A 21,651-nucleotide genomic window follows, 5' to 3' on the forward strand; every position below is an offset into this window, starting at 1 on the left:
CTGTCAGGCATCCGGAGCTAATCTGGTTGAAGCCAAATTCAGTATTTCTGACTTCCAAGTCTGGAAATGCTCCTTGATGTAGGTGTGAAGCTTCTAATGAAGGGACCTGAGCTTTCTTACTAATTGTTTTGCCCACCCCCCCTCGGTCTCTCACTCGAGCGCTGCCCTATACCAATCCAAAGCATGATAGGTCTTAACCCCACCCCCAGAAAGAAAAACAATTTCAGAGAAAAAAGCTGTGTGTCGCTGGTCATGGCTAGAAGGGTCCAGATCGTCAAACTAAGGGCAAAATTCTACTTTTGCCGTTAATTTGACAAAAGCTGGATCCCTTCTAGCCATGACGAGTCATGTCAGCCAGGCTAAATAAAATCTCACTCAGATTTGATGCGTGTTAAAACCCACACCAACATTATTTATAGCTTGAACTTGATCTGAAAAAAGATGTATTCTGTTAGTGATGTGTTAATGACTTGTCTGTATGATTTACCCAATGTATTTATTCATAGACTTTCAATAAATAGTTTCTTCAAATTTGAACTGAAATGCAGTGTGCCTATAAAACTGGAGGGACCTACCCGAATTAGTTCAATAGAAACTAATGATTTCAGCTACCATCATTACTTTCAAGAAAACACAATGATTTGCACTTATTTAAAGAGGTTTATTTTATTGGTAACATAACGAGAAAGATGGTAAGGGAAAATTGACCAAACTACTGTAGATGACACCTCACTAGGGTATGTGTGTACCGTACGACCGGTCTCAGGTTGTGTGTAGCGTACGACTGGTCTCAGGTTGTGTGGATAGGGGTGGAGCGTGCCAGGAGCTCAGTGATGTAGGCGTTGTTATGGGCAACAAGCTCCTGCTTCATGGCTCTAAGCTCCGCCTTCACCTCCTGGTCAGTCATGGTGACTGCCGGCAGAGATTTCACCTTCTCCAGAAACGACTGGATCAATACCTCTCCCTCCTGGAAAGAGATGGTATTAGAAGGTTGGAGTAATTATGAAGCCAAGTCATTCTACACCGAACAAATACATAAAAGCAACATGTCGTATTGGTCCCATGTCTAATGAGCTGAAATAAAAGATCCCTGAAGTTTTCCATTAGCTTATTTCTCTCTCATTTTGTGCAAAAACGTGTTTACATCCCTTTTAGTGAGCGTTTCTAATTTGCCAAGATAATCCATTCAGCTGACATGCGTGGCATATCAAGAAGCATGATTTTGTGCTGGGGACAAATGTCTCAGGTTGAGGGAGCGTGCAATTGGCATGCTGACTGCAGGAATGTCCAACAGAGCTGTTGCCAGAGAATTGAATGTTAATTTCTCTACCATAAGCTGCCTCCAACGTCATTTTAGAGAATTTGGCCTCAACCACTAACCACGCCAGCCCAGGACCTCTACATCCGGCTTCTTCCCCTGTGGGATTGTCTGAGGGGGGTTGGGGGGGGGGGGGCGGTGGTGCTGAGGAGTATCTGTCTGTAATAAAGCCCTTTTGTGGGGAAAGACAAATATGGATTGGCTGGGCCTATGCCCTCAAGCTACACGCCTGCCCAGTCATGTGAAATCCATATATTAGGACCTAATTGAATTGACTGATTTCCTTATATGAACTGTAACTCAGTAAACTCTGAAATTGTTGCATGTTCCATTTATATTTTTGTTCTGTATAGTTCTACATGCCAAAACGATCTTGTCTTAGTGTGTGCGTTTACCCGTTTATCGCTGCGTCGTTTCTTGGCCTCTGGCCCCTCCTCCCCACTCGGCTCCTCCTGAAACTCCTCCAGTTCTGCAGCCTTCTGCTTTGCCATGGCAACCACCGCCGGCGGGAAACACGCCAACTCCGCCACATGGATCCCAAAACTCTGGTCACACACACCTAAACACACACATACTTTGTCAACCGCTGTTCTGATGTTGTGACGTTTGTGTGTATATACTGGATACTACAGTGTCGTGTGTGTGTGTACCTGGTTTGACCCTGTAGAGCATGGTGAGTGTGTGTTGAGTGGTCAGAGCGGTGACGTGCAGGTTGCGGACGGTGGGGTGGTGTGTGGCCAACGCCGTAAGCTCATGGAAGTGAGTGGCAAACAGACAGAAGCAGCCAATCTTCGAGGCGATGTGTTCACTGATGGCCCAGGCCAGACCAAAGCCATCGAATGTAGATGTTCCGCGACCCAACTCATCGATTATTATTAGAGAGTTCTTCGTGGCAGCGCTAGGGAGAGAAAACAGTGTAACAGTTGAGTCAATGTACAGGCAACTGCCAAAAATAATGGATACAAAGTACATTTAAAACAGGTGTGGTTGCTGAATTAAGCAATTAACATCCCATCATGGTTAGGGTCATGTATAAAAAAATGCTGGGCAGGCTATTATTTTGGCTATGCCCCCACAGGATGACAATGCCTCCTTCCACAGGGCACTAGTGGTCACGGAATGGTTTGAGGAGCATGAAAATTATGTAAATCATTTGCCATGGCCATCTCAGTCACCAGGCCTCAACCTAATTAAAAACATATGCACGTGACAGCATTTTCTACCACCATCAAAAAAAACATACAATTGTGGAACAAATGGTGTCGCATCCCTCCAATAGAGTTTCAAACACTTGTAGAATCTATTCCAAGGTACAGTGAAGCTGTTCTGGCTCGTGGTCCCCCAAAGCCCTATTAATACACTATGTTGCTGTTTCCTTTATTTTGGCAGTTACCTGTACATGTTCATTATCAATGATGCACACTAAGCACTTTGATCATGTAATCAGGGAGCGCAAAGGATTTGACTAAACTAAAAGAGCTGCAGAGATGGTGGCGTGTGCGTGCGTGCTCTCACCGGAGAATAGCTGCAGTCTCCAGCATCTCGGACATAAATGTAGACACGCCCTTGAGCTGGCTATCCCCTGCCCCCACACGGCACAGACAGCTGTCAATCATGCTTAGCTCCGCCTTCTCACAGGGGACAAAGCAGCCAATCTGAGCCATCAGAGAGATCACGCCCACCTGCCTGATGAAGGTAGACTTCCCGCCCATATTAGGACCTGTGGAGGGGAGGGTTAGTGTATGTAAATCTGTACGTCAGGCCAGAGGGGTGTGTGTTTATACTAAAATGAACGTAGTACAGAAGAGCATTGTGCATTTCTCGGGCTAAATGTATCAAGACAAATGCACACGTCTCCATGGTGTGCTCAGTTTATGGGTATTGACCCTTATAAAGTCTATGGTATGGACACTAGTGTTGTCCTGATACCAGGTTGACTATTGGATTTAGAATTTTAAGACTCCTTAAGATACAAAAATAAAAAAATGATTGGATGAAACATTGAATTTGGCATTACTGCCATTAGCCAATACAAACGCAATGAATAACAGATGTCAGTCCAAAACAAAGTTTGTTCTGAAGTGTCTGTCCTATGTCTGAGATAAGATCAGGAAACCATGTGTTTATTTTCATTTACATGTACTTATTTTAGGCACTCATTCATTTTTTAAAATCTGGTACCGGGGATCTTAAGACGAGTTTTGTTGGCATCCTAGAGCAAAATGGAGAACACCATCGTGTTCTTGAGGGTCATCTTTCAATAAAGTGGTCATAAGTTATAGGCCAAACCGTTGTTCAGACGCCACAGACGTTTTCGTGAGAAAATAGATTTTTCGTTATGTCTCACGGTCGGACAAACACTGCTCTAGCTCTGCCACCTTTCACCACAGACGCGGAAAGGCAATATCGGCAATTGAGACGCAGCCATGCAACAACAAAAAAATAAGATTTCCATCTTAAACTGACAGATTTTGATGGCGATTTTTTTTTATGATGTTACTTTGATTTCCGATTGTAGTCCACGGGTTAATTCATCAATTATCCAGTCAATTGACTTTTTACCAATCTAACTCCAAAACATAACGATAATCAATTATTTGAATGGTACATCCCTTGATGAACTGGGTAAATCAAGATGTAGCCTAGGTCTACTCACAATACAGGTGAAGGCATATTATTGAGTTTGTTTTAGCTAATTTCATGGGGCTACAGATGACAAATAGTCCCTTCCATTTAGGATTTATTTAATTGGCAACTGCCAGGAGAACTTATTGTGTTGTCCTGACCAACATCATTTGCATAGAAGAAGCACCCTGATAAAACTGTGCGCCGGCTCTAACTCGGACTTTATGGGAACCAGAAGGCGAGGAAGATTAAGCAAATTTGTTTTTGTTGGCGAGGGAGACCAAGTGAATTAATAACGCTTTTGGTGGCAATCAGCTTTGAAAATCAGCATATGTTGCTGATTTTATGGTTTCACAAACAAAGTACGAGGGTAGTGAATTCAGCTGTAAATTAGCAGAGAAAGTTAGCCTACAATTAAAGCTGGAAGCTACCAGTATCTTCTTGCATTGTGAAAGTGTTTTAGCCAGTGTGAACATTGTTTTGCGAACAGTAATTAACAGTTTCAACATTTCTACATGCCGTGTTGCATTATCCAAGTGTGCCAACTTGCGTGCAGCAGGAGTTGGGGGCTAACAATGCAGCCCAGACAGCTCTAGCAATGAATACGTGTAGCGGGATCTTACCTCTTCGCGCTATAGACTTGATCCTCTCAATCGTGTGAGAGACGCGTGACAGAAGTACCAAACGCAACAAAAATTATAGTACAGAACCGGAGATTGCGAATGGAACTTAGCCCTTGTTTTCAATGTCCTCCGACTTGGTGTTCAGTCAAATCCTGTTTAAACGGGTGAATGAACGGCTTGCAGCCTCCTCTGAAATCCTCTCAAAATAAAAGAGCTGTGCATGTGTACCTGTGATGATATAGAAGCTCTGCTCCCCCTGTATGAAGGATATATCATTAGGTATGAAGGCTGTGTCTGCGTCCGACTCCAGGCAGGGGTGTCTGGCCTGTTGGAGCTCCAGGCGCCTGCGGTCCGCAGCCAGGAGGCGTGGCCTGACGTAGGGGATGGGGGCAGAGACTGACGCCACAGAGAAGCTGACCACCGCATCCAGCTGGGCAATGACGTCACTCAACGACTGCAGGGGGTCCACGTAACCTGGGGACGTCCATGGGTATATTTAAGAAACGAAAAGGGATACTGTTCCAACATTCATTTCTACTAAAAATGCTACATCAAGCCTGATAGGAAGTTGCAGTGTGTGTGTGTGTGTGTGTGTTTGTGCCATCACCCGCGGCGATGCTGATGATCTCCTTAACGATGGCGTTCTGAGCCTCCTCATACTCCTCTCTGTTCCTGGTGTAGTCTTCATTCAAAGAACTCAGCTTACTACACACGCACAAAGAAAGTTAGCTCACCGCGGGGCAAATTGTGTGTATGTGTGTGTGAGCGCGCCAGACCTGTTGGTGAACCGGACTCCATTCTTCTGGACGTCCAGCGTTGTGAACGTTTTGTTGTTCCTCAGACTCTTCTCCTCTTTACAGGTCACCCTCAGGTAATACCCCAACACACTGTTACACTCCAACTTCACCGTCTTACCAGCATCCAGACCTATACACACACACACACACACACACACACACACACACACAATTAAATACACTGGTGTGCATCTATTCTGTGTGTGTGTGTGTGTCTGTCTGTGTCGTGTACCCAGTTCCCGTGCTGCGCTGTTCAGTACGCTCTGCATGCTGTTCTCCAGTGTGTCCATCTTCTCCCTCAGCTCAGAGAGCACCGGGTCAAACGACGCCTTCACCAGGAACTCATGGTGCTCCACCTACAAAAACACACACGGTTGGTTCACATCTAGTGTATTCTAACACGGAACACACACACACACACACACACACACACACCCTACCTGGTTCATATCCAGTGTAGTTTCGATCATCTCCTGGTACTTAATGAAGTCAGCCTGCAGGTCTCTGAGAGGAGAGATGAACACGGCCTCCAACAGCATCTGGTGACTTCCTACAACACAGGATGGTGCTAGGGAGTTAGTGTGCGCGCGCGCATCTTAGTATGTGTGTGTGTGCGTGCGTGCATGTGTGTACCTTGGTGTTTCTCCAGAGCCAACAGAAGTGCAGGGATCTGGCCCACAGCCTGGTAACCGCGGTAACAGTCCTGCAGTGTTGCCGAGAGCCGGTGAAACTTTTTGGACAAGCGGTGGAGATCTGGGAACCGCCGCAACAGATCGTCCTGAAGAGTCTGTCTGGCCTCACCGTCATTCACGAGGCACTCTACCAGGTCCAGTCTACACACACACACACACAATGAGAATTCACAGGTAGTGTCTGCAGTACTAGGAAAGACCAGAAGGTGGAAGCAGAACAGAGGGCTACAGGAAACACTGCTAATACTTCTGGGAACGCCTCGGAGCAGGCTCGACAGACCAGGGGGTTGGGAAGTCAATAGGAGAAGTGAAAAATGTATCCTTAGTTATTTTTCTCTCAAATCTAAAAAGGCACGAGCCAGTAGCTAAGTTTCCATTAACTTGTCCAGTGATTTTTTTTTGACATTTAGAAAGTTTGCATAGGAAGTAGATGCGACAATTGCCTGCCATGGTGCGTTTCCATTGAACTGTTATCAAAACATAAAAAAAATTTAAATCTAGAATGTTGAATAAAATTAAAGTGGTTTAAGTGTTTCCATTTCAGCAAATTGTGCATTATATGCCCTGCCCACCCATCGCAAAAGCCAGCATGGATACAATGCAAGAAAAGCCTAATATTCATGGCGTACCTTGCACTCATGAAGGCCTAGTAAAAATCTAACAATTTGATTGGTGAAACTTTGAAATGCAGTATAAAGCATTTGGAATTAAATGTGGAGCTTCATAGTTACAGTTGAAGTCGGAAGTTTACATAGACCTTAGCCAAATACATTTAAACTCAGTTTCACAATTCCTGACATTTAATCCTAGTAATAATCCCATTTTAGGTCAGTAAGGATCACCACTATTTTAAGAATGTGAAATGTCAGAATAATAGTAGATAGAATGATTTATTTCAGCATCACATTCCCAGTGGGTCAGAAGTTTACATACACTCAATTAGTATTTGGTAGCATTGCCTTTAAATTGTTTAACTTGGGTCAAATATTTTGGGTAGCCTTCCACAAGCTTCCCACAATAAATTGGGTGAATTTTGTCCCATTAAATCCTGACAGAGCTGGTGTGACTGATGTTTTGAGATGTGGATATATTGAAGCAACATAATTTTCCTTGCTCATGATGCCATCTATTTTGTGAAGTGCACCAGTCCCTCCTGCAGCAAAGCACCCCCACAACATGATGCTGCCACCCCCGTGCTTCACGGTTGGGATGGTGTTCTTCAGCTTGAAAGCTTCCCCCTTTTTCCTCCAAACATAACGATGGTCATTATGACAAACAGTTTTTTTTTTGTTTCATCAGACCAGAGGACATTTCTCCAAAAAGTATGATCTTTGTCCCCATGTGCAAACCGTAGTCTGGCTTTTTTATGGCAGTTTTGGAGCAGAGGCTTCTTCCTTGCTGAGCGGCCATTCAGGTTAGGTCGATATAGGACTCGTTTTACTGTGGATATAGATACTTTTGTACCCGTTTCCTCCAGCATCTTCACAAGGTCCTTTGCTGTTGTACTGGGATTGATTTGCACTTAACCCACTAAAGTACGTTAATCTCTAAGAGACACAATGCACCTCCTTGTTGTTTATATTTGCGTACTATTGTTTATACAGATGAACATGGTACCTTCAGGCTTGAGGAAATTGCTCCCAATGATGAACCAGACTTGTGGAGGTCTACAATTTTTTTTCTTGGCTGATTTCTTCTGATTTTCAAATGATGTCAAGCAAAGAGGCACTGAGTTTGAAGGTAGGCCTTGAAATACATCCACAGGTACACCTCCAATTGACTCAAATGATTTCAATTAGCCTATCAGAATCTTCTAAAGCCATGACATACATTTCTGGAATTTTCCAAGCTGTTTAAAGGCACAGTCAACTTAGTGTATGTAAACTTCTGACCCACTGGAATTGTGATAGTGAATTATAAGTGAAATAACCTGCCTGTAAACAATTGTTGAAAAAGGTATTGTGTCATTCAAAGTATATGTCCTAACCAACTTGCCCAAACTATAGTTTGTTAACAAGACATTTGTGGAGTGGTTGAAAAACGAGTTAATGACTCCAATAAGTGTATGTAATAACATCAATTACAAATTGATTTGTCAATCATCAGTCGCAGGGTAGCCTAGTTAGAGCGTTGGACTAGTAACCGGAAGGTTGCATGTTCAAACCCCCGAGCTGACAAGGTACAAATCTGTCGTCCTGCCCCTGAATAGGCAGTTAGTTAACCCACTGTTCCTAGGCCATCATTGAAAATAAGAATTTGTTCTTAACTGACTTGCCTAGTTAAATAAAGGTTAAAAAAAATAAGTAAAAAGTTGGACGATAGAATCCACCGGTCGAACGGATAACAATGTATTCTAGCTTTAGAAAATGTATCCTACATCTGTGGCTTCCATTACAATTGACGCGATGATATTTTGTGACATTGCTTTTGTTGAATAAAACGTGTCAATGTACTAATGTTGGACGTCCACTCACAGCAGGGCGACATGACTTGCTTTGAAGATGTCATATTGAAGGCCATGTTAGCATATTCAAATGCTGCAGTTAACTTGATTTTCCTGTGTTTTATATATTCCACACTATGGAGGTTGGAAGAACGCTGTGAAATGGCGAAAATGCCCTTTTAGTTTAAGAGCCGTTTGAAGAGACAGCCTGAAATGTCAGCCTGTTCAGTTGAGATGCAGTATTGACCTGCCTGGTGACATTAGTTGATAGATCAATAATGCCGCTTTCAAAACAACTGGGCACTCGGGAACTCTCCGACTTTGGTGCTTTCAAGACAACTTGGGAACTTATAACAATTAACTCTGGGAAAAAAATATCACTTTGAACTGTCATCCAACTCGGAAATTCAAGCATCTTTCTAGAGCTCCGACTTTGCAACCTGAAGATCACTGACGTCATAACTTGATGGCACACACCCCTGCATTGGTCCTTAAAAGAAAGATGAACCCATTTTGAATGTTATATCATATGTGAATCTCTGAGTGGTGTTCTATCGATTCCAGGGGTCATTTCATGTGTATTGGAGCTATTCACCATTCAAGCAGGCAGTAAGTTGGTATGATACATTTTTTATCATATGATTAGTCATTACTACAACCTTGACAAAACGGACTCTTCCAGTCAAAAACAACTTCATATCGAAGGAGTGCCTTTTATTTGATGGCTTGCACAACACAACCGTTAGACCTGATGACACATTCATGCGCATGAGCTTAGCGAGCTAAAGTCGCCATGACGCCGCCTACAAACCTGATCAGGGATTTCTATTGTCGAAGCAGTTTCTGGAGTTGTTCATGGACATTCTCTTTGGTACAGTACTGAGATGAGTGAAAGAGAAAGGAAGAGAGGGTTGAAGAGATGTTGGACCTCACCTCTCCTCAATCCTGTTCTTATCCATGAGTGGCTGTTTGATCCACTGGTTGACCAATCGCTGGCCCTGAGGGGTGCGGCACTTATTCAGAAGCCCGGCCAATGAGTGGGCTCCACTGGCGTCATCGGGAGAACCCTGGGGAAAGCGATCCTATCAGGACAGACTCAGACTGCTCGGAATCAAGACAAATACCAGGAGCACAATGTTTGGGGTTCCCCGCACACTGTACTGCAACGTATACTCACTAAGTCGATTAAATAGTATGTAGTAACCATGGCTCGAGACTAACGTTTTTTCCTCAACGTCCCGGTCCCAAAGCGCAATTTCACCTGTCCCCAAATTAAAGTACTTTTTTTATTTATTTTTTATTTTTTTATATGCCAACATGAGTCTATGTCCTTGGCAGTGCTTTTAAAGTAATTGGTGCATTTCTGAGACATCTATATTACATAAACTTAATTTGTTACAAAAAATAAAACTTTTTGCATCTTAACAAAAAAATACATTACAATAATAATTATAATGTACTCATTGAACATGCTGACCACATGTACATCTAAGAGAGAACAATGTTATTGTGAACTGGTTACTGAAGGAAATTAATTTAGAGACCTTACATTCCACCACCAGCTGCCCCTTTAAAACATAACAATATACCATAAAGAACAGGTGTGCGGGTTCCCCACCCTTCAATTTCTCTGCTTCACCCTCCTTCAGTCACTGAAGAATGGTCGCCTTGACCTTTTTGAGCACCACCGCTTGCTAACGGCCAGGGCTTAAAATGTACTTTTTGGTAGACCAGCCACCGTGGCAGATAGATTCAAAAATCTACCAGCCACTCAGATTTTTATCAGTCAAAGAAAAACATTTTGCAAAAATTAGAACACTAAAAAAAGTTGAGCTTTGTAATGTTTCTAAAACAATAAATGTATTACTAGTAAGGAGTAACGTTGTATATTGTTTAATTTCATTTTTTGTGACCTAAGATTTTTATCCAAAATATCAGATGAGACAAATGCTCACCTGCTCACCTGTGGAAGGTTACCGGGGTTGAGCAACTTGTCATGTTTGTGCCCGTGGGATTGAGAATCTGACTAGTATCCGTGTTGCTTCGCTTCTGGAGGTCGACCGATTATTATTTTTCAACGCCGATACCGATTATTGGAGGACAAAAAAAGCCGATACCGATTAAATCGGACGATTTTTAAAATGTATTTGGACTGTGAACACTTATGAACACTTATTTTAACTTAATATAATACATCAATAAATCAATTTAGCCTCAAATAAATAATGAAACATGTTCAATTTGGTTTAAATAATGCAAAAACACAGTGTTGGAGAAGAAAGTAAAAGTGCAATATGTGCCATGTAAAAAACTAACGTTTAAGTTCCTTGCTCAGAACATGAGAACATATGAAAGCTGGTGGTTCCTTTTAACATGAGTCTTCAATATTCCCAGGTAAGAAGTTTTAGGTTGTAGTTATTATAGGACTATTTCTCTCTATACCATTTGTATTTCATATACCTTTGACTATTGGATGTTCTTATAGGCACTTTAGTATTGCCAGTGTAACAATATAGCTTCCGTCCCTCTTCTCGCTTCTCCCTGGGCTCGAACCAGGAACACAATGACAACAGCCACCCTCGAAGCAGCGTTACCCATGCAGAGCAAGGGGAACAACCACTCCAAGTCTCAGAGCGAGTGACGTTTGAAACGCTATTAGTGCGCACCCCGCTAACCATTGCACATCGGTTACCGAATCGCAGGGGTTGATAGGCTTGAAGTCATAAACAGCAGAGCTGCTGGCAAAACGCACAAAAGTGCTGTTTGAATTAATGCTTATGAGCCTGATGGTGCCTACCCATCACTCAGTCCGACTGCTCTATCAAATCATAGACTTAATTATAACATAATAACACACAGAAATACGAGCCTTTAGTCATTAATATGGTCGAATTATTCTTTCAGTGAAATACGGAACCGTTCTGTATTTTATCTAACGGGTGGCATCCATAAGTCTAAATATTCCTGTTACATTGCACAACCTTCAATGTTATGTCATAATTACGTAAAATTCTGGCAAATTAGTTCGCAATGAGCCAGGCAGCCCAAACTGTTGCATATACCCTGACTCAGCGTGCAATTAACGCAAGAGAAGTAACACACTTTCACCTGGTTGATATTGCCTGCTAACCTGGATTTATTTTAGCTAAATATGCAGGTTTAAAAATATTTACTTCTGTGTATTGATTTTAAGAAAGGCATTGGTGTTTATGGTTAGGTACACATTGGAGCAACTACAGTCCTTTTTCATGCATGCGCACCGCATCAATTATTTGCAACGCAGGACACGCTAGATAAACTAGTAATATCATCAACCATGTGTAGTTATTATGCCCAGTGATTATGATTGATTAAGTTTAATGCTAGCTAGCAACTTGCCTTGGCCTCTTACTGCATTCGCGTAACAGACGGGCTCCTCGTGAGGCAGGTGGTTAGAGCGTTGGACTAGTTAACAGTAAGGTTGCAAGATTGAATCCCTGAGCTGACAAGGTAAAAATCTGTTGTTCTGCCCCTGAACAAGGCAGTTAACCCACTATTCCTAGGCCGTCATTGAAAATAAGAATGTGTTCTTAACTGACTTCCCTAATTAAATAAAGATTAAAGGTGTACATTTTTTTTAAATGAAAATAAAAACTTTTTTTTTCCCCCCGGCAAAATTCGGCATCCAAAATGACCGATTTCCGATTGTTGGGAAAACTTGAAATCAGCCCTAATTAATCGGCCATTCCGATTAATCGGTCGACCTCTAGCAGTTGAAACTCAAACATCGAAAAACAACCTAGCTTGTGAACAAAACAATGTAAATAGCCAATAATCACAAGGACAAAGTCTCACTTCAGTATATTAAAAACGTTTATGCCTGTGCACAGCGCTTCTAAAAATGAATCCGTCACTCAGCTCTTCACGTGTGCACGCACAGCCCCCAGCCAGGCAATGTTGCAGCGTGATGCAGAAATACTTAGCACATTTTACAGTGTGAATTCAGTTCAGGGAGATACAACCATATTTTCTACAATACCCTAGTAGCTAGTCACAGCCTACAGCTAATGCAAATGCCATAGCAACTCCCGGCACAAAACCTCAATTCTGGGCCTGCTGGAGGCAGGTAGCCTAGTGGTTAGAGTCAAATCCCGAGCTGACAACGTAAAAATCTGTCCTTCTGCCTCTGAACAAGGAAGTTAACCCACTGTTCCTAGGCCATCATTGAAAATAAGAATTTGTTATTAACTGACTTGCCTAGTTAAATAAAGGTCAAATAAAATAAAGAAATACAGGCTGGGAGAGAGTCAAAAGTGCATTCTAATAGGCCTATTTGCTTAACATTGGAATGATATTCTAAAATTACATTTTTCCATAACCAAAATAATTACATATGCCATGACTAACCAGCCATATCATTGATGGAAACCTGGACATTTTACATAGCCTATAGCATAGCCTATAGCTTCTTCTGTCAGTAAGGCACAATCCTATTGTTACATCTTCAGATATTCCCTCCAAGTTTCTACTATTACGCTGTATATCCATCTCTGACGCATTATTTAAAAAACGTGCGCATCAGGTGCATGTTTGAGAACGGTGTTCGCCCGTAATAGCATTTTGGAACATTGACGCATTTGGCCCGCGCTTGTGAGGGGAATTATTCATAGTTGATCAACTTAAATGCTAAATGTTACCTGAAATGTACCTGAAATAGGTTGAGGGCTTGTACAGCAGCGTTGTCCAGCCTCATGTACTGGCTCAGGTCAAGGGTCGTCAAGCTGAAGGAGCTGAAGTTTGATTGGTCAGACAGCAACTCCAGGTAACGAACCACTGCTGCCAAGCATGACATTGCTACCTGGAACACACAGACATGTCATTTTACTACTAACAGAGTGGGTTGTGTTTGGAAACAGTCATATTATCCCATGTGCGACGCAGTTCTATAAATAACTTTACTAATGGCAATGCACACTGGCATAACAAACTGCTGCAACCCGGACCGACCCACAGCGTTAACAACAATTGTTTATTAAGACTCATCCTATACGAGTAGGTTTGTGTGTGTTACCTGTTTGTCTAGTTCAGGCAGAACGTTGCAGGCGTTGGCCTCCCCTTTCCTGGTCCGTAGCAGTCGGTTGAGGTCCTGGGTCATGTCTTTACTACTGAACTCTGTTCTCTTTCTGTCTGACAGCAACACACCGCCACGCTGCACCACCTACACACATTATATACACAGTGCCATCAGAAAGTATTCAAGACCCCTGGACTTTTTCCACATTTTGTTGGGTTACAGCCATCTCCTCTACAATGGCTCCGAAGGAGATGGCTGTCATTTCACAGTCTCCTAGCCAATTGTGCTTGTGGGTTTTCGCATTATTTGTAACTTGTAACTTGTTTTTAGATAATGTTTCTAATGATGGAAAAGAGCTTCTAGATATCAGGACAGCGATTACTCATCTGGAAGACATTTTTATCCTTAAAAAGAGTGATGCGAAGGATTTACTTCAGACAAAGGCCTTCATCCCCCGTCATTCGCAGGAGAAAGAGAGATATCGGGACATAGGTCGGGGTGCCTTGGAAGGATCCGACGGCGAGTGGTTAATCTGCCTTCACCATCCGTCCTATTAGCCAACGTACAATCATTGGATAACAAAATAGACGAACTACGATCACGTATATCCATCCCATCAACGGGACATTAAAAACGGATATCTTATGCTGAACGATGACATGGATAACATACAGCTGGTGGGTTTTACGCTGCATCCACTACAGCCCCGTCCATGAGAGTATGGGCGTGCTCGGTCCTCCTTTTCCTGTAGTCTACAATCATCTTCTTGATCACGTTGAGGGAGAGGTTATCCTGGCACCACACGGCCAGGTCTCTGACCTCCCTATAGGCTGTCTCACCATTGTCGGTGATCAGGCCTACCACTGTTGTCGTCGGCTAACTTAATGGTGTTGGAGTTGTTCCTGGCCATGCAGTCATGAGTGAATAAGGAGTACAGGAGGGGACTGAGCACGCACCCCTGAGGGACCCCTGTGTTGAGGATCAGTGTGGCGTATGTGTTGTTGCCCACCCTTTCCACCTGGGGCTTTGTACGCGCCTCTGTGTGTGGAGTAAAGGTGGTCTAGAGTTTCTTCCCTCTGGTTTCACATTTAACATGCTGATAGAAATGAGGTAAAACTGGTTTGTGTGCCTGCATTAAAGTCCCCGGCCACTAGGAGTGCTGCCTCTGAGTGTTTTCCTGTTTCCTTCTGGCCTTATACAGCTTGTTGAGTGGGGTCTTAGTGCCAGCATCGATTTGTGGTGGTAAATAGACAGCTACGAAGAATATAAATGAAAACTCTTGATAAAAAGTGTGGTCTACAGCTTATGAGATACTCCACCTCGGGCTAGCAAAACCTTGAGACTTCCTTACTATTAGATTTTGTGCACCAGTTGTTGTTTACACAGACCGCCACCCCTTGTCTTAACGGAGGCAGCTGTTCTATCTTGCCGATGCAGCGTAAAACCCACCAGCTGTATGTTATCCATGTCATCGTTCAGCATAAGATATCCGTTTTTAATGTCCCGTTGATGGGATGGATATACGTGATCGTAGTTTGTCTATTTTGTTATCCAATGATTGTACGTTGGCTAATAGCTGTGCAGCAACGCACCCCATCCAACCTGACAGAGCTTGAGAAGATCTGCAGAGAAGAATGGGAGAAACTCCCCAAATACAGGTGTGCCATGCTTGTAGCGTCATACCCAAGAAGACTCGAGGCTGTAATCGCTGCCAAAGGTGTTTCAACAAAGTGCTGAATGAAGGGTCTGAATACTTATGTAAATGTGATTTCAGTTTATTTTTACTAAATTAGCTAACATTTCTAAACTAGTTTTTGCTTTGTCATTAATGGGTATTGTGTGTAGATTGAGGGGGGGGGTCCCTCCAGAGATGTTTGATCGGTTTCAAGTCCGGGCTCTGGCTGGGCCACTCAAGGACATTGAGACTTGTCCCAAAGCCACTCCTGTGTCGTCTTGGCTGTGTGCTTTGGGTCGTTGTCCTGTTGGAAGGGGAACCTTCGCCCCAGTCTGAGGTCCTGAGCATGTTTTAATTAAGTATCTCTGTACTTTGTTCCGTTCATCTTTGCCTCAATGCTGACTAGTCTCCCAGTCCCTGCCGCTGACAAACATCCCCATAGCATGACGCTGCCACCACCACGCTTCACCGTAGGGATTGTGCCAGGTTTCCTCCAGATGTGACGCATGGCATTCAGGCCAAAGAGTTCAATCTTTGTTTCATCAGACCAGAGAATATTGTTTCTCATGGTCTGAAAGTCCTTTAGGTGCCCTTTGGCAAACTCCAAGCGGGCTGTCATGTGTCTTTTACTGAGGAGTGTCTTCCGTCTGGCCACTCTTCCATAAAGGCCTGATTGGTGGAGTGCTGCAGAGATGTTCTTCTGGAAGGTTCTCCAATCTCCACAGAGGAACTCTGTCAGAGTGACCATCGGGTTCTTGGTAACCTTCCTGACCAAGGCCCTTCTCCCCCGATTGCTCAGTTTGGCCGGGCAGCCAGCTCTACGAAGAGTCTCGGTGGTTCCAAACTTCTTCCATTTAAGAATGATGAAGGCCACTGTGTTCTTGGGGACCTTCAATGCTGCAGAAATGGTTTGGTACCCTTTCCCAGATCTGTGTCTCGACACAATCCTGTCTTGGAGCTCCACAAACAATTCCTTTGACCTTATTGCTTGGTTATAGTTCTGACATGCACTGTCAATTGTGGGACCTTATATGAAACAGGTGTGCCTATCCAAATAATGTCCAATCAATTGAATTTACCACAGGTGGATTCCAATCAAGCTGTAGAAACATCTCAGGGATGATCAATGGAAACAGGATGCATCCAAGCTCAATTTTGAGTCTTATAGCAAAAGAGTCTGTAAATAACATACACCCCAAAAAAACAAAAACAAAAAAATTTAAAAAATTTGCTTTCTGATTATGGGGTAGTGTGTGTGGATTTCAGAGTTGGTTTTATTATCCATTTTAGAATACGCCTCTAACGTAACAAAATGGGGAAAAAGTCAACTTCGTCTGAATACTTTCCGAAGGAAGGACGAACACACACAGGTATATACAGTTCCAGGGAAAAGTTTGGACACCTACTCATTCCAGGGTTTTTCTTTATTTACACTATTTTCCACATTGTAGAATGAATAGTGATTACATCAAAATGATTAAATAACATATGGAATCATGTAGTAACCAAAACAAAAAGTGTTAAACAATTCTAAATATATTTTATATTTGAGATTCTTCAAAGTACCCACCCTGTGCCTTGACAGCTTTGCACACTCTTGGCATTCTCTCAATCAGCTTCATGAGGTAGTCACCTGGAATGCATTTCAACTAACAGGTGTGCCTTCTTAAAAAGTTAAATTTGTGGAATTTCCTTCTTAATGCTTTTGAGTCTATCAGTTGTGTTTAGACAAGGTCCCTAAGCCCCATTTGGTAAAATATCAAGTCCATATTATGGCAAGAACAGTTCAAATAAGCAAAAATAAATGACAGTCCATCATTACTTTAAGACATGGTCAGCCAATGTGGAAAACTTCAAGAACTTCCTTCAAGTGCAGTCGCAAAAACCATCAAGCGCAATGATGAAACTGGCTCTCATGTTACCTCTGCTGCAGAGGATAAGTTCATTAGAGGTAACTGCATCTCAGACTGCAGTGCAAACAAATGCTTCACAGAGTTCACGTAACAGACACAGCTCAACATCTACTGTTCAGAGGAGACTGCATGAATCAGGCCTTCACGGTTGAATTGTTGCAAATAAATCACTACTAAAGGACACCAATAATAAGAAGAGACTTGCTTGGTGCCAAGAAACACAAACAATGGACATTAGACTGGTGGAAATCTGTCCATTGGTCTGATGAGTCCAAATTTGAGATTTTTGGTTCCAACCACAGTGACTTTGTGAGACACAAAGTAGGTTAACGGATGATCTCCGCATGTGTGGTTCCCACCGTGAAGCATGGAGGTGGTGGTGTTTTGCTTGTGACACTGTCGGTCATTTATTTAGAATTCAAGGCACACGTAACCAGCATGGCTACCGCAGCATTCTGCTGCAATATGCCATCCCACCTGGTTTGTGCTTAGTGGGACTATCATTTGTTTTTCAACAGGAGAATGACCCAAAACAAACCTCCAGGCTGTGTACGGGCTATTTGACCAAGGAAATTGATGGAGTGCTGCATCAGATGATCTGGCCTACACAATCATCCATCCAAGAGTGTGCAAAGTTGTCATCAAGGCAGAAGGTTTGAAATAACTAAAAATATAAAATAGATTGATTTGTTTAACACTTGTTTTGGTTACTACATGATTCCATGTGTGTTATTTCATAGTTTGGATGTCTTCACTATTATTCTACAATGTAGAAAATAGTAAAAAATAAAGAAAAACCCTTTAATGAGTAGGTGTCCAAACTTTTGACTGGTACTTTATATAGACTCACACACACACAGACACTTACACACACTCACTCCCTTCCTTCCTTCCTCACCTCACACAATCACTCACTCCCTTCCTCACCTCACACAGTCAGTCACTTTCTCACAGACTTCATTCACCTCCCACAAAGACATTTTCTCTCTGTTGCATAGACACACGCACACCTACCTGTCGTATGTTATCAGTGTTGTCACCCTGTGGTAGCAGACATTCCTTAGGGCTCAGCTGCACAAGCAGAGCCTCCAGGTTACAGAAAGTCTCTCCATCAAGGAACTCGCACACTCCCATGGTCCTTAGGGACGCGTCCACATAGCCCACGCCCACCACGCGCTGTCCGTCACCCCCGACAGCCAACCGTACGGCCACAACCCCCGCTGAGCCAGCCCCTCTTCCCTCAGCCCCGCCAAATAGAACCTCCTCAAACTGGCTCAGATTCCCTGGAGATGCCTGGAGAGAGAAGTAGTGAAAGAGAACTATTACAAGACTTGCAAATGTAACCTTCAGATTGTGTCTATGGCTGTGTTTGTACCTTGTACTCCAGTTGCCAGTTGTGATCCTTGGTTTTGCTTTGGTTCCTGTAGACTTCCACTCTGTATTGTTTCACCAGCAGCAGGTCTCTGACCAGAGCCTCAAAGTTTGTCTTGCTGAGAACCACACTCTCCAGCTTGCGGCTACCTACACACACACACAATAAATACAGGTCTAAGGTCTTCGAAAGCCAAGTTAACAACCAGATTACTGACCATGTTGAATCACATCGTACCTTCTCCGCTATGCAATCTGGTTTCCGAGCTGGTCATGGGTGCACCTCAGCCACGCTCAAGGTCCTTAACGATATCATAACCGCCATCGATAAGAGACACTACTGTGCAGCTGTATTCAGCGACCTGGCCAAGGCTTTTGACTCTGTCAATCACCAAATTTTTATTGGCAGACTCAACAGCCTTGGTTTCTCAAATGATTGCCTCGCCTGGTTCACCAACTACTTATCTGATAGAGCTCAGTGTGTCAAATCGGAGGGCCTGTTGTCCGGACATCTGGCAGTCTCTATGGGTGTGCCACAGGGTTCAATTCTCGGGCCGACTCTTCTCTGTATACATCAATGATGTCGCTCTTGCTGCTGGTAATTCTCTAATCCACCTCTACACAGACAACACCAATCTGTATACTTCTGGCCCTTCTTTGGACACTGTGTTAACTAACCTCCAGACGAGCTTCAATGCCATACAACTCTCCTTCAGTGGCATCCAACTGCTCTTAAACGCAAATAAATCTAAATGCATGCTATTCAACCGATCATTGCCCGCACCTGCCCGCCCATCCAGCATCACTACTCTGGACGGCTCTGACTTAGAATACGTGGATAACTACAAATACCTAGGTGTCTGGCTAGACTGTAAACTCTCCTTCCAGACTCACATTAAGCATCTCCAATCAAAAATTAAATCTAGAATCGGCTTCCTATTTCACAACAAAGCTTCCTTCACTTATGCTGCCAAACATACCCTCGTAAAACTGACCATCCTACCGATCCTTGACTTCGGCGATGTCATCTATAAAATAGCCTCCAACACTCTACTCAGCAAACTGGATGTAGTCTATCACAGTGCCATCCGTTTTGTCACCAAAGCCCCATATACTACCCACCACTGCGACCTGTACACTCTCGTTGGCTGGCCCTCACTTCATACTCGTCGCCAAACCCACTGGCTACAGGTTATCTACAAGTCTCTGCTAGGTAAAGCCCCGCCCTATCTCAGCTCGCTGGTCACCATAGCGGCACACACTAGTAGCACACGCTCCAGCAGGTATCTCTCTCTGGTCACCCCCAAAGCCAATTCCTCTTTGGTCGCCTTTCCTTCCAGTTCTCTGCTGCCACTGACTGGAACGAACTGCAAAAATAAATCACTGAATCTGGAGATTCCCATCTCCCTCACTAGCTTTAAGAACCATCTGTCAGAGCAGCTCACAGATCACTGCACCTGTTCATAGCCCATCTGTATACAGTCCATCTATCTACCTCATTCCCATACTGTATTTATTTATTTTGCTCCTTTTGCACCACAGTATCTCTACTTGCACATCCATCTTTTGCACATCTACCATTCCAGTGTTTAATTGCCATATTGTAATTACGTCGGCCTATTTATTGCCTTAACTCCCTTATTTGCACTCACTGTATATAGACTTTTTTTTTTTTTTTTCCTACTGTATTATTGACTGTATGTTTTGTTCTTTCCATGTGTAACTCTGTGTTGTTGTATGTGTCAAACTACTATGCTTTATATTGGCCAGGTCGCAGTTGCAAATGAGAACTTGTTCTCAACTAGCCTACCTGGTTAAATAAAGGTGAAATACATTTTTAAAAACTAGAGGAAGCACACTGGCTGGCAGAAGATGGAACTAGAGATTTTGGTCGACAATCTTCAAATTCTCTCAACGATTAAACATTTGATCTCGATACAGTTCCGGTCTCAAAAGTACAATCTTATGAACAGAGTGGACTAAGGTTTGTTGACTTTAGCAAAATACATATATTTTTTAAAACGCGTTGTTTAGGAGTGTAACGGCGAATTCGTGCTTCGCTCTGCCCCCCATGGCTCATTTATTCCCATTGGAAACGACAGACTGTGGTCCATCTTGGTTTAGTTATATAAATCTTTGGCTGAAGCACATTTGTTGTAGTGACTTTCACCGAAACGGACTACTGCGGGAATAACGTCTGACGTTAAATGATTTATTTTTATTTTTTTTAAAGCGTCCCAACAATTATGTCAGGCATGTTCCTTGACAAATACTTTGATAAACGAGGCCCCTGCTGTGTAAATTCTCATAACATACTACGAAAAGCTCTATTCCGGTCGTAAAAGTATCGAAGTGGCGTGATTTTAGGTTAGCTCAAATTGGGATTTAGCTAGCGTCATATGTATCAAGCTAACAATAGCCCACGCAAATATTGAAGTAGTTAAGCATCTAGCTATCGGGATTAGCTCATCTAAAGTGGAAAACCATGCAGATGGCTAGCTTTGTGAGCTAAATAAGTGTAGCTACCTGAGCCCAGGGTCTTGATCACTCCGTTGGTCTTGAAAATCTCCTTGGCGGCGAACAGCGCTTCGGTCCCGTGCACCGTGTAGTAGTCACCCCGGTCGAAGACCCTGAAGGTGGTGTCTGGCTTCTCCGGCATGGAAAAGTAGTAGGTAAGGAAGCCATGTTCGGCAGCAGCATCCATGGACAAGCTCTGTTTAGGTTGCACCGCCATGCTGGAATCTCCCGCCACAGACTGGAGAAACGGGAAGTTACGTCAGGGCACAGATAGAACTATGAGACAGATATTTCACCGGATGTATAAATGTGAAGCATCCGGTTGGCGTTTCAACGCAGTACCAAATATGGTAGTGAGAGGAAGCCCAGGCAGTGTGAAAAGATGGAACAAAATATATTTGGGCCGACATTCTGTAAAAAAAAATATATTTTTATTATTTAACCTTTACCTAGACAAGTTAGTTAAGAACAAATTCTTATTTACAATGACCCTAACCCGGACGACGCTGGGCCAATTGTGCCCCGCTCTATGGGACTCTCAATCACGGCCGGTTGTGATACAGCCTAGCCTCTAACCAGAGACAACACCCTTGATAGGCGCCCTGCTTCGAAGATCCACACACA

The 21,651-nt window shown here is 43.2% G+C and overlaps 1 protein-coding gene across 1 annotated transcript; it reads right to left on the reverse strand.

The window, feature by feature from the left end:
- Positions 1–635: 635 nt before the first annotated feature.
- LOC139375603 (mutS homolog 2 (E. coli)) lies at positions 636–21,305 on the reverse strand. The gene is made up of 16 exons (XM_071117393.1): positions 21,037–21,305; positions 18,515–18,660; positions 18,154–18,432; positions 13,549–13,695; positions 13,186–13,335; positions 9,432–9,565; positions 5,997–6,196; positions 5,804–5,913; positions 5,596–5,719; positions 5,343–5,493; positions 5,174–5,271; positions 4,795–5,040; positions 2,834–3,038; positions 1,969–2,216; positions 1,714–1,877; positions 636–967 (listed from the first exon to the last, which is right to left on the reverse strand). Exons 1-16 carry the CDS (start codon positions 21,242–21,244, stop codon positions 791–793), a joined length of 2,787 nt encoding a protein of 928 aa, XP_070973494.1. The 5' UTR covers positions 21,245–21,305; the 3' UTR covers positions 636–790.
- Between the last annotated feature and the right edge of the window lie 346 nt (positions 21,306–21,651).

This window comes from Oncorhynchus clarkii, chromosome 20 (assembly GCF_045791955.1).
Source record: "Oncorhynchus clarkii lewisi isolate Uvic-CL-2024 chromosome 20, UVic_Ocla_1.0, whole genome shotgun sequence".
NCBI lineage: Eukaryota > Metazoa > Chordata > Actinopteri > Salmoniformes > Salmonidae > Oncorhynchus > Oncorhynchus clarkii.

Excerpts from the sequence above, each read along its gene's own strand:
- LOC139375603 (XM_071117393.1), bottom strand. The coding sequence starts at position 21,244 with ATGGCGGTGCAACCTAAACAGAGCTTGTCCATGGATGCTGCTGCCGAA. Across the intron at positions 5,914-5,996 it reads GGCTCTGGAGAAACACCAAG|GAAGTCACCAGATGCTGTTG; the intron begins GTACACACATGC and ends CCTGTGTTGTAG. Across the intron at positions 5,720-5,803 it reads CTACACTGGATATGAACCAG|GTGGAGCACCATGAGTTCCT; the intron begins GTAGGGTGTGTG and ends GTGTTTTTGTAG.